Source organism: Protomyctophum bolini (assembly GCF_963924005.1).
Source record: "Protomyctophum bolini genome assembly, chromosome: 16".
Lineage (NCBI taxonomy): Eukaryota > Metazoa > Chordata > Actinopteri > Myctophiformes > Myctophidae > Protomyctophum > Protomyctophum bolini.
In genome coordinates, this window is record NC_137877.1 from 12242387 (window position 1) to 12256583 (window position 14197).

General features: G+C 42.6%; 1 protein-coding gene across 1 annotated transcript; it reads left to right on the forward strand.

Annotated features, from left to right (window-relative positions):
• Positions 1-599: 599 nt before the first annotated feature.
• LOC308330482 (uncharacterized protein) lies at positions 600-12662 on the forward strand. The gene is made up of 14 exons (XM_080785353.1): positions 600-680; positions 3349-3443; positions 4121-4236; positions 4353-4394; positions 5342-5368; positions 5529-5600; positions 7105-7170; positions 7353-7379; positions 7480-7524; positions 7973-8008; positions 8680-8857; positions 9293-9414; positions 9640-9765; positions 10458-12662. Exons 2-14 carry the CDS (start codon positions 3362-3364, stop codon positions 10461-10463), a joined length of 945 nt encoding a protein of 314 aa, XP_080641479.1. The 5' UTR covers positions 600-680; positions 3349-3361; the 3' UTR covers positions 10464-12662.
• Positions 12663-14197: the final 1535 nt, after the last annotated feature.

Below are 14197 nucleotides of genomic sequence, written 5' to 3' on the forward strand. Positions count from 1 at the left end.
TTTTTGGGATTAAAATCAAGTTGTAGTTTGTTCTTTATCTAATCAGGATATAAGAATGAGATGTTTTTTGTGATTTAGGAATGTTTCATTCCTGAGCTATTGAGCCCAGAAGAGCGAATCTCTTTCCATCTTTAGGCTATACTCATGTTAGTGAGATAGCCGGGCTAGGCCACAAAATGGAAAACAAGCTGATATTTGAGATCTTTGTAGGGCTCCAGATTGTATTGAATTGGTATCCAGACCTGAACATGCTTTTTCTTGCCTTTTAAACCAAATTATATAGCTTACACCAGTGCCACAGGCACCTTTAAATGGTGAATTCTAAGTATAAGAGTAGGACAGACTTATGGGGTTTTCCAAAACCACTCCAGGTTTTGACAGTGCACAAGCCTTCTCTTTGGCTGCAGTCTCTCAGGCTAATTATCTGATTATATTCCAGCGGAGCGCTTTGCGCTGCCAAACGGTGCATTTCCTGCGCTGCCAAACGGTGCATTTCACTCTCTTTATGGAGATGAAGAAGCCGCCAAAGCTGCAAGCGTAGCACACAGCGCTCCAACTCTACTGGACACATAATCAGTGTTATGGAATCAATACAGCCACGGTGCAGTGAAGTCAGAGTCAGGACAGCCCGCTTACAATATACACACCCGGGCAAGACCGCACACATCCATAAGAAGAAGGTAAGATCATTTATTGTATTTGATGATAATATGCACACATGATGCTCTTATATGCACAGCAAGACATTGTACAATAAGAAGAAGGCATGATGTATTATAGGCTATACTTATGGCTGTCGTGTGGAAATCTTGTAAGTTAAAAAGCGTTACTTTTCAGGAAATGGAAAATAAATGATGGATCCGCAATGTAGTTATTTAGTTAAAAGCTCTTGTTAACTACCACTCATTCAATTTATAAACCCCTGCCACACACACTTAAAGGGGAATACCACTCATTTTCAACATTTTACTGTCATTAATATACCTTAGAGCTGTCGTCGTCCCCCCATCTTGATGATGTAATCAAGATGTGACTCACCATGTTAATGATTCTTTTTTACTATGCACACACATGTGCTTATAGTGCAGTGGTACTTAGGTGGTACTTATGGGTGGTACTTAGGGCATATGGCCAATCATTATGACTTGTGCAATATTAAAATCATCAATAAAGCAATCACAGACCAAAATGTAAAAGCACAGACAGATCAGATCCCATAGACAGTAAAATCCTCAGTGTAAATTCTGGGAGTGTAGACTAACCAAATGGACTCGCAAAGGGTCCACTTGGTTACATTTGTAGCCTGAACTCTCCGAGTTGCAAATGGATGAAACTAAATCTGAGGATTGTAACATGTGTAGTTTCTTTAAGTTCAAATGTGCTTATGGAATGTGTCTGTACTTCGCAGTTATGCACTAAAATGATGAACATGCATTTAATGTGAATATGAAATGTTAATTTGATATGTGAATAAGAAATGTTAATTTGATATTATGTGAATATGAAATGTTAATTTGATATCTATGTGAATTTGAAATGATTTGTTCTCAGTATTTGCTGGGAAGCGTGCAGCTTTGCTTTCATTTGTTTGAAATGTGAGCTTGTTGTAAAAGACTAAAAACTGAAAATATGATGAAACCTAAATATATCACTGCAATGTAACAGTGTCAACTCTTGTTATTGGCTATATGACTTTAAGTATGTCTCCCAAATAATAATGTTTACACTTATAATTTGTCAAAATGCCACCAATATATCTCTGCTGTCCGGAGGAAACCTCATAGCTCCAAAATGTTAATTCTTCAGGAAATTAAAAATATACGTTTTTAAGGAAATTAATAAAACCTTATATGCAATACTGCCTCATCAAAGTTGGTGTTGTGACTTTAGAAATGGTCAATTACTTGCATGAGAAGGAGAGAGGTGGTGGGGCTAGCTGTTTTAACAGACAGTTTGAGGGTCCAATGGAGTTAAGAGGTTTTGCGATGCAACACACGGCTAGCTTGCAAATCTGTTCTATTTTAAGCAACTTAAAGCAAGCCAGACCTCTCAAAATGACGATACAAAATGTAATTGCAGGTCGATTGTTGCAATATGTGAAATATGCAGACCAAGAAAGTTGAAAAGATAGCAGAAGCTATAATCGGATTAAAGTGTGCAGTTATGCAGTTATGCAGTTTGGCTGATTTGATGACTCCTAATAAATCGTTCAATGAATTGGATTCAGTTGTAAATGGAGCTGGCTAAACATATTATGTATATATGCATGTATATATTTCTGAGAGGGGTGTGGTGTAGCAAAGGCATAACTTAACTGTGAACTGTCTTTGGGTTAGTGTCTCCACCAGCCTGAAGGTGTGGCTGAGACTATGGGCTGTATTTTGCGTGTCTTAAGTACCAGGTCTTATTCCCCAACTTGAGTAAACTAAAGACCTGGAGGCGTGATCAATGCTCTTTGGACACTCAGAATTGCCAAATGGCATTGATCACTCCTCCAGGTCTTTAGTTTACTCAAGTTAGGGAATAAGACCTGGTACTTAAGACACGCAAAATACAGCCCTATGTGTTTGGCCTGGATTCTGAACATTGCTGGCCCACAATGACCTGGCTGAGACTTGTGCTCCCAGGAGCACTTTCTGTAGTTGCACTGGTTCTGCTTGATTGGTTGTGGTTTGGTTCTGTTGGTTACCAGTGTGGAAAGTAACTAAGTACTTATAGTTAAGTACAATTTTGAGGTATGTGCATACTTTACTTGAGTATTTCCAATTTCCAATACTTTTACTTCTACTCCACTAATATACATCTCGGAGCCAACATTTTTACTTGTACTTCACTACAATTATTTGAAAACTTTAGTTACTAGTTACTTTTGCGATTTTGTGTTGCGACGCATTGTGAGCTTATAGATCGGCTATTTTCGATAGATTTTCTACACATGAAATGTGACATTCTGCAATAAGGTCACGAATATAAGCGGAATATAAGGCACAGTTGGAGGAAACACATCGACTCACTGGCCTTGGAACGTCTCGGAATCCCCCAGGAGGAAGTCACTAATGTTGCTCTGGAGATGGAAGTCTGGAGCACTCTGGTGGAGCTGTTGCCCCCGCGACCCGACTACGGATAAGCGGTTGAAGATGGATGGATGGATGGATGGACATTCTGCAATATGAATACTTTTACTTTTAGTACTTTAATTAAATTTTGATGCCGATACTTTTGTACTTTTACTCAAGTATATTTTCAATTCCGTACTTTTACTTGTAACGAAGTAGTTCTAAATTGCAGTATTGGTACTTTTACTTAAGTAAAACAATTGAGTACTTTTTCCACCACTGTTGGTTACAGTTTGGCCACGGTGATGGTGAACCGGACCTACATGAGCCAACTAGTCCTGGGATGGACGGTTCTGCTCAGCAACCTACATCTAACTACTGCATCTAGTAAGTATGACCTCTCCCTAACCAGTGATGGAGAAAGTAGCCCATTACATTTATTTATGTAGCCTAAGTAAAAGTATCAACATGCAATGTAGATATTCATTTCAGTGGAAGTTGCTCAGTGGCGTTTTGAAGCACCCGGAAGACTGCCGGAAGTATAATTATAACTCAATGGCTCGAGCGAGCGGAAGTTTAGCCTAGCCTAGCCCCGGACCTCAATTTTGAGGTTCGAATGATGTGACGTCATGAACGTCCGTCCACCTCCATGAAAGTGCTGCAATTCCTCATTCCGCCAGTAGGTAGTGGCATCTTCAACGTTGGATAGCCTTACTGGGGGCTTGGTTACAACTAGTAATCAGAGTCATATAATCAAAAAGTAGGCTACTCTAATACCTAAATGACCGAGTACCGAAAAGTAGGCCTACTCATGCAGTATGTCCCATTCAACAAGTTCGTCATGTATACCACCATGTAAGCCTGGCTCGGCCCAAAAATGTGGGGTCGGGTAGGGTCGAGTTCGGGCAGAAAATGAGAACTCTAGTTTGGGTCCCTGTTGGTCCTGGTGCAAAGCCCCTCATACTAGTATAGGTCATTGGAGCTGGGGGTTAAAAGCCTTGCTTAATTATTTACTTACTTATTTGTCCCTGCAGCCTTTTTCATCTTCTCTTCCTGTATCCCAGGATTCCCTGCATCTCATAAACACGCCGTGTGGTCGAAGCGGAGATGCAGACTCTTCATCCTCCCTCCTCTTCCTCCCCCGCCCTTTCCTCCTCTGAACTGGAGAGAAGAACTGATGGTGATGAACACACGCACATGCGGACGCATGCAGTCAAGCACGCAACGCACGCAGTCAAGCACGCACAGGTACAAAATTAGCTTTCAGTCCTGTTGACGTTTCATGGTATTTTGCAGGTTGATATAACGGAGGACATCACAGGACCTAAAGGAGAAAAGGTACAGGATTTTATTATTATTATTATTATATTGCGACCGAAGGTCGCAGTTAACTATGTCACTATGACATCATCAGGTATGGATAGTTTAACTCACGAGAGAGGACGGAGAAGGAGATCAGCCGGAGTGGCATGGGGCGGTGTTGCAGTCGCTGTACCGCACTGTTGTGATGAAAAGAGAGTTGAGCCAGAAGGCAAAGCTCTCTGTCTACAGAGCAATATTCGTTCCTACTCTCACCTATGGTCATAATGTGTTGGTCATGACCGAAAGAATAAGGTTGCGAATACTGTACAAGCTGCCAAAATGAGTTTTCTTCGACGGGTGGCTGAGAAGTTCAGTCACACGAGACAGACTCGGAGTAGAGTCACTGCTTCTTCGCCTGGAAAGGAGTCAGCTTAGGTGGTTCGAGCATCTGGTTAGGATGCCTCTCGGGCGTCTCCCTAAGGAGGTCCTTGAGGCACGTCCCACTGGGAGGAGACCCCGGGGCAGACCAAGGATCACGTCCCACTGGGAGGAGACCCCGGGGCAGACCAAGGCACAGTTGGAGGAAACACATCGACTCACTGGCCTTGGCACGTCTCGGAATCCCCCAAGAGGAAGTCACTAATGTTGCTCTGGAGAGGGAAGTCTGGAGCACTCTGGTGGAGCTGTTGCCTCCGCGACCCGACTACGGATAAGCGGTTGAAGATGGATGGATGGATGGACCATTCTCACATGTCCCAGGAATGGGTTGACCAAAGGAGAAGTTCCCAGCTCAAATAATAGTAGCAGCAAACCTGCAGTTTGTTCCAGATGTGTGGTTCATGAAAACTAAATAGGCTACTGCTTCCTCACGTAATAAACTATCAGTCTTTTTCATAAGAGGTTGAATATGATACACCATATAACTGAATTAGTATAATGATTAATATGATAACTACTTTAACGTTATTTGTGTGTCTGTCCAGGGCTGCAGAGGACCACGAGGTGCCAGGGTACAGTACTACACACACACGGCTGGACATGCACGCACGCACGCACGCACGCACGCACGCACGCACGCACGCACGCACGCACGCACGCACGCACACAGACAGACAGACAGACAGACAGACAGACAGACAGAAAAAAATTCTCAACTTGTGTGTGCGTCAGGGTGAACCGGGTGTGACGGGTCCAGAGGGAGAGACAGGCCATCATGGACGAATGGGATCACCTGGACAGCAGGTAAACTGTCTTCATCCAATCAGGAGAGAGCACTCGTACAGGAGATGCAGGATATAAACAAGTGACATTGGAAGACACATTTTGAACTTGAACACTTTAGAAAGCAAAGCTTTTGCACACCTACAGGCGACAGGTGCTTAGGAGAGGGTACGGTACGACAATGAAAAAGGAACAAACACCCGCACACTGTCTTCAAATGCAGTGAACCAACTTTTAATAGTGAAACAGCAACGTTTCGGCCTATGCGGCCTTCATAAAGATAGCCTGATGAAGGCCGCATAGGCAGAAACGTTAATTGCCGTTTCCCTATTAAAGTTGGTTCACTGCATTTGCAGTGTTTGTTTCTTTGAACTTGAACACTATACACTATATATATTGTGATATAATGTCATTGCTATAGTGATTGTTCAGTACCAGCTAGGGGTGCCTCCAGATCTTTTAAAGTGTTCAAGTATATATATATATATATATGTATATATATATATATATATATATATATATATATATATATATATATATATATCATATCATTTTACTTAAAAAAAAAAAAAACACTTTGTTTTCACCAAACCATACCCAAACCCTGTATACTGTATTTCACCAAAACATACCACTTACAATAGCTTTAATAGTTTTAGTCTAGTAGGCTACATTGGCCCAAGATTTAGACTCTTTCCGATTCTGACGCCGCATCACTCTCTACGATGACGTCAGAATGGGGGAATAAAATGCTACGAGAGTCTAAATGTTGGGCTAAGGCTACATGTGCTGTAGCGGTTTGTTGGGGAAAGGGTCAGAGTGCCAAGTCAGAGACCCAGTCTGACAAATACTACCAACAATTAACCGTACACAGGACTGACAAACAATTGTATCAGCACCCCGACGCGGTGGGAGGGTTTTCTCTGAGTACTGGCCACTAGCCAACAACTCCTTCACAAATCACTGAAAAGGCTGTATAGAGCTGCATTAGATAAGTATTTCCACAACTTAGTCACAATTAAACTGAGACAAAGTAGATGCCAGCGTGATACTCTGCCTTTAAAATAATGGCATTTTGAGAGGACATTTATATTTATGTCTAAATGCATGAGCTCTCAATCTTAATTTGCTAGTAAGACAGTGAACGTTGGTGGTTCAATGAAGGGACTGACAAATATGCGTTCATAATCATAACACAAGAACAAAAAGCAACAGAGTGTTCACTCAAAGTGGCGTGGGTTATGTGTAAGCACAGTAAGAAGCCATTCTCTGATGCAGAAATAATAAAATAATGTTTGACTGAAGTGATGGACATGTTTAGAAATCCCACTGTCAGATTCCACAGCAACCAGACGTAGGCTACTGAATTACTGGCTTGTGAGGGAATACAAAATGGAGTGTATTTTCCTAGCAGTGGATGAGTCCACTGACACCATGATAATGCTCAGTTGGTGGTTTTTGTGAGGTATTATGATGAGGCAAATGGGGAGTTTATTGAGTATTTATGTAGTTTTTGTTGAATCAGGGGGAGAAAGGTGAACGCGGCTGGAGAGGACTGTATGGAGACATAGGAAGTCCTGGACGAGAGAAGGTGAACAGCAGAATCACTACAATTAATACTATAGCATGACATTGTGTGCCATACTGTGTAATTTTGTAACATATTGTTTTTTAATATTGTGTGTGTGTGTGTGTGTGTGTGTGTGTGTGTGTGTGTGTGTGTGTGTGTGTGTGTGTGTGTGTGTGTGTGCGCGCGTACGTGTGTTATTACAGGGTAATACAGGATACAGGGGATCTAAGGTGAGTGCGCGGCACACATGACACTCAGCACATCAGCTGTACCGCCGGCACCACAGGTGGTACAGCTGATGCTAATGTCATGACGACGTATCACCAACAGGGGGAGCAGGGATGGAAGGGATACACAGGTGCAAAGGGAGCGCAGGTACAGTATGGAGGTCTCTCACCCTTTCTCTCTCTCTCTCGCCAAATTCCAAAACCCCAAATCTCAACCACTCGCTCACTCACACTCGATCACTCCAGTATGGTGGTGTTATGGTGAAATTGGTGACCTGCTGAAATGTGTGACAATCGTGTGTAGACGATCACATAATGTTAGTGTCTGAATGTTAATCGTTGCAGTTTGTTCATTAGCAGAGTTCAACCTAGCGGGATTCAGGCCACATATAAAGACCACAAGATGGTAACATATTTCAGCAGGTCACCAATTTCACCATAATTTTGCCATGCTGGAGTGACCGAGTGTGAGTGAGCGAGTGGCCCAGATTTTCGGCCACTGGAATTTGGCTTCTCTCTCTCTCTCTCTCTCTCATTGGCCACTGCTTGTGTCATGTGACACCCCGTTCAGCCAATCAACTTGTATTTTCCCGCAGGGTTACCATGGGGTCCCTGGAGTCCCGGGTCAGAAGGTCAGTCAGTCTAGTGTTTAGTGTGTTATTGTGTTCACTTTTTTCACGTTTGAAAACGAAAAACATAAAACTGTCAGAGACTATAGAGAGCTCACAACATTGATCGGGTTCTATTGTGCGTTCACTGTGTGGTAATAGGCCGACGGTATGTATTTACATAAACTACAGTAGAAACCCTAGAGACATACCCTATAGAGCGTCGTAGTCCCGCCCCCTTTCCAGACCCGGAAAATAATTCCCCGTTCATTTTCCTCGTAGACTTTTCAAAATGTATTTATTTAAAGACGTTTACGCTGCGGACAAAGCCAACTGGAAATCATGACAATAAACACAATGTTTTGGGCCAAACAAATAATTAGAAAGAAAAAAGGCAAATTACAACAACTTTTTTTGTTTTTCTTCTCATAAATAATTTGATTGGCCCAAAACATTGTGTTTATTTGTTCATGTGATTTGTCACAACTCCAGTTGGCTTTGTCCGCGGCGTAAACGTCTTTAAATAAATACTTTTTGAAAAGTCTATGAGGAAAATGAACAGGAATTATTTTCCGGGTCTGGAAAGGACTTTCCCCTGTGTGGTTATTGTGTATTAGTTGTATGTGTTGTGTTATTGTTGTTATTGTGTATTAGTTGTATATACTGTATGTGTTGTGTTAACATTTCACCACCAGGGGGACACAGGTCAGAGAGGTTATGCAGGGGTGAGGGGGAAGGCAGGACCCAGGGGAGGCCTAGGACACAGAGGATCTGGGGGGTCTCGGGGCTCCCAGGGGCCTCCTGGGAGTCCAGGCTACGCAGGACATGTGGGGATGCAGGGACCGACGGGAGAGCCTGGTTTACCTGGACAAGGTGGGTCACAAACCAAACAAACCGACGGAATAGCAAACGCGTCGCAACTGCTTCACATCGTGAGCTCATAGATCGGCAGTGGCGTGCAGACATTTAGAGGGGCAGGTGCTCAAGTGAAAAAAGGGCACCTTGTGCAGCACGTGGAACCGGCCGGTTGCCTTAATAGTGTGAGATTTATAGACTTTGGGGCTTAAATAATATATTAGAAACTTTTTTTTTATCAAGAATTGATTAAAAAAAGTCTGTACAAAAAAAGGCCACATTGCTGTCCAAAGGGCAAGGGCAGGTGGTGTTCTAGCACCCCCTAGTGTCTATCTGTGCACGCCACTGTAGATCGGCTGTTTTCTTTTAGGGCTAGGGTTCAAATTGGCAAAAGCATAGTAATTACGAACCTTGCATGCGTGCCCACGTGCGTGTGTGTGCGTGTGTGTGTAGTGTACATCCTGCCAGGCCTCAGAGGGGACACGGGGTCACCCGGGGCTCCTGCACCGTGCAGCTGTTCAGAGATTCGAACTGACGTCTCTGAGAAAGACAGGAACAAGAACAGGGTTTCATCTGTGAGTTACAACACTTCCTACCATATAATAATAAAATCACACCCATGCAACTGTGTGTGGTGGACCCTGGTGGGTCCCCGGAACTTCCATACCCACATGAACGTGCCCAGGGTGCCGGACCGGTTTCCGGCGAGCCGCCCCGCATCCGAAATGGTCGAGAAATGACAGTGTGTGGGGAATTAGCAGACAACACTGATTGTGTTAATACTTTGCTGTTTTGTGCAGATCTACGCGGCTCAGACGGAGCGTCAGATGAGAGCCATGAGGAAGGAGAACGTCATGGTGTTGAGGAAAGACACCAAGACTCTGTACATCTACTCTGGATCCCAGTGGGTCAACGTGCTGCAGCAGGTGGGGACCCCCGGAAAAAACACAAATAACCAGAAAATAGCTAAATATGTAGGCGACCTATACATATTTATGTCTTAGCTTAGATTTTATTTTGTACTTTCTTGAAGCAAAAGCATGTCACTGTGCGAGATATAATGTAGGCTTACATGAGAAAAGAAAAAAATAAGCTAAACACTAGATAAAAAAAGGGTATACACACGTACACGTCCAAAGGCAGAGACGTCTGGGCTTTTAGTTGAAAAAGCTGATTCCATCTGCTGTTGTATGCACGTAAATTCCCATTGATTTCAGTAGCTGGCAATTCTGGTATTTGCTGCGGTTGAGTTGCTGGCCCCTCGATAGCTGATAGATCCCCAATTTTATCTTTAGAGACTGGCAGTCCAACGGATGCTAAAGCAGCAATAGGGGCCTCTGAGTTCTCCCCCGGTGCAAGTGACTTATTATTATTATTATTATTAGCTTTGCTTCTGGTGGTCCCTGGTACAGAATATTTTGAATATTTTATATATTTTTATTCCGCGGCCAAGTACATATCCTTTTGAGGAGCCAACACGTGAAAAAGTTTCAGAACCACTGTCTGACATATCAACATACGTTAATTTTTTTAGAACGAAGACATGTTTGAAGCTTATATGCCTCCTTCTTTTTCTCCTCTGTTTCCGCCATGTTGTTGGACTCATGCTGCCTCTAAGCCGTGAGCCGTGGAATCTAAGGCGTGAACCTCCTTCAGCGCTGGAGGACTGACCTCCATGCTGCTCCCCTTCACTCTCTCCTCTCCAACCGCCCGGCATGTAACGGAGTTTGGTGACATGACCTGTCAGTCAGTGTCAGTCGGGGGGCACAATACCCGCGCTCCAATAAATACGTTTGGGTACTTGGAGACACCATATGCATCTCTTGGGTCTTCGGAGAAAAAACCTGTGTCAACCACTGCTCTGGACTCCCACCAACTGGTCTGCTCATGCATCTGCATGCAGCTAAAGCGCATTACTTATCACCTCATACTTAGGACGGAAAACAAAATATGCCAACGTGTGCCGAGTCTTCAGCGGTCTGTGGCATATCGACACGTTTAATTGGGGACAGCATTCTGGAGCTGTATATGCTACAAGCACTTTCAAAAATGTAAGCGCACATCTAGAACAGCAACCGGAGAACTCGCTGGTTTTTCCGACTCACAAAGTTTAAACACCAAAGTACTGAAACTAGAGATGTCCCGATACTGTATCGGTATCTGGAAAAGTATCGGATCGGCCCTTATTTGTCATATCGGGTCATGTCGGTATCGGTGAATATGCCAGTCTAACCACCGATTCGTCACAGGGGTAAGGGGTTGACACTATGGCAGGTAAATAAAATGTTGGGACATGGAGTTTGCTTTGGAGTTGGAGTTAGTGAGTCTGCTATAAACACAACACAAGATCACTATTGGTATCGGCTATCACAGAAATTGAGGTATCGGGATCGGATCGGAAACAAAAAAAAGTCAGGACATCCGTAAGGTATGGCTCCCCCATATCTTGCAAGTATGATCGAACCCTACAAACCCTCCCGCTCACTTAGATCAGCCAACGCAGGGAAGCTGGAAGTACCCTCACTAAAAACGCCGGGACAACGCTCCACACGTCCCAAACTCTTCTCCCTTCTGGCTCCAAAACTGTGGAATGCACTTCCCATTGCAGTCAGAACTGCAGCATCACTCCCAATCTTCCGCCGTAGTCTGAAAACCCACCTTTTCAGACTCCATCATGGCCCATAGCACTTACCCCACCCCCTTAGATAGCAATTCTGTAGACTTAGATAGCATTTGATACAGACTTGTAGCATGTTATGTAGACAGCATAAGTGCATTGTATGTAGTCATAGCACGTCATAGTACATATGTATAGCATAGTAGTATAGATGTATAGCTTATATGTATAGTTTCATTATAGATATTCCACTGTTACTTTCTTAGCTACGCATGTTTCATGATAAATGTCTTTATGTGATGTATTCCCATGCTTTTTGTTCTTGCTTAATGTAAGTCGCTCTGGATTAAGAGCGTCTGCTAAATGCCTAAATTGTAAAATTGTAAATTGTAACCGAAACAATGTAATTAATTAGTAAACTATATCCTGAAATATCATTGGTATTCACATACTCAACCTTTTCATCATTAAATAGCGGACAATTTCATTGGACTAATTTCCAATCACTTTGGTTTGACTACACTGATGCATTCAGCATGTTAGCATAACGATGAAGCCATTGGAACTTGTTTCTCCGCCACTTTTCGCTGTGGCGAGTTTGTAAACCGGCGAGTTCTCCGGTATTCTCGAGAAGACCTTGATCATTGTGGACTTCTTCATCCAGCAGAGAAAGAGCATGTCTATGAATGACTTATTGAGCACTCATTTAAAAAAGAAAGAAGAGCTTCTGACTGAGTGACTAAATGTGAATAAATCAGTGTTGTGTGCACTGTGAACTGTGCATGTATGATTGATATTCCAATACTATTGAAATTTTTATAGTATGTCTTTGAAGACAATGAACAACGAAATATCCTACTATAGTAGTATTCGTTTTTCATGGTTTTTGATGATAAAAATAAATCATGAAAATCCTGAAAAATGTCATACTATAGTAGTATGTTGTTTCTCAAGGTTTGACGATAAAAAAAATATGAAAATCATGAAAAACAACATAGGCTACTATAGTATCTGTTTTTTCATGACTCACCATCCATCCATCCATCTTCAGCCGCTTATCCGTAGTCGGGTCGCGGGGACAACAGCTCCACCAGAGAGCTCCAGACTTCCCTCTCCAGAGCAACATCAGTGACTTCCTCCTGGGGGATCCCGAGACGTTGTAAGGCCAGTGAGTCGATGTAATCCCTCAATCTGCGCCTTGGGCGGACTTCCACGCCGCCGCAACTGCCGGTAAACTGCCGGTAAACTGCCGGTAACAGCTGGGAGAAGGGGCGGTAGCGGCCGGGGAAACTGGGGAGGATAATGACACTCGACATGCATGTTGCGTCATGCTTGCGGTTATGGTTAGGGTAAAGGGTTTTATCATCAGAAAACATGTTTATCCTGTTTTTCGACAATAAACAAATCGTCGTTTATCAGGGTTTTTGACGATAAATAGCATGCAAAACGACTTACTATGTTGTTTTTCATGGTTTTTGACAATAAAAAAATGAATAATAAACCATGAAAAACTACATAACTGGCAGCTAATGGTGACAACTTGCCCAATCTGAAATGGAAACAATGACCCCAATGACACAGAAGACTCGGTGTACATCAATCAATGTTTATTTAAATTTTAAGACATTGCATCAGTTCATTTTCTTTGTTATTTTGTCCAGTAATTTCTATTACACTAGTTTAATATCCATAAGAATGAAAGGTTGGTAGAATCCATTGAAACAAGACAAACTTTGCTGCCGTTGCTGAAAAAACCATTCAGGATAATTACTACAGTGTGAAGAACTACAGAGTGAGTCCAGTGACTTTAAACCCCATTCATACTTTGCCAACCCGAGCTCACCATATGCGTCACATTCCGCGACACATGGTGAGCTTTAGTAGATTGGCTATTTTCGCCATGTGGCACAATATGCGACGGAGCAAAAGCTTGAAGGTTTTAGACAGAGCCAGAATTAACCAGATATACAGTACCGATATTGACAGGTACAACATATACAGAGAAAAATAGCCTAAGATTGATTTTATTTTCCTTTACTCCCAGGGTTTGAACTGTACAGTCAATATAAAAAACACAAAAAAAACATACTAACAAAACACCCTGTCAGTAGAAGTCAGATTTTTATTATTTTCAATGTTTTTATTTTTTTTATTTTCCTTTTTGTTGTTTGTTTTTTATCTGCCGTTGAAAGTTAAAACTGCACTGAACACAAATCTCATTGACGGTACAAGTAGAGAAACAGACTTTTTTTGTTGTACTTTAAAAAAATGTATTATTCATGATTTGACCACACTTCATTCAATCTAAGGGCCGATTCATACTCCTATTTTACCGCTGTTTCGGCGCTGTAGTGCCGAAATGATTTCGGCTCGTCAGAAATTTTCAGTTGCACCGAAGAGCCGACTTTAGGACGGTACGCGCCCGCCCCCCGAGCCTCAAATTATGTCAAATTGTAGGCTCTACAGAGCCGAATCGACTTTTATTCGGCTCTAAAATAGTATGAATCGGCCCTAACGCAATGGACAGGCTCAGTACAGAGTGTTTAAATCATCCACTCCGTGTGTACAAAACCCTTGGAATTCAATTAACACTCAAGGTTTTTACCGTGTAACAATCAGATTTCGCTCCACTCTGAACCGTGTGAAAACAGCGTGTACCGTTACTGTTACTGTACGTTACTACCAGTGCCCCCCCAACGGATATTAACCCATTCTGAACGGGAACACATTTTGGTGTTAGC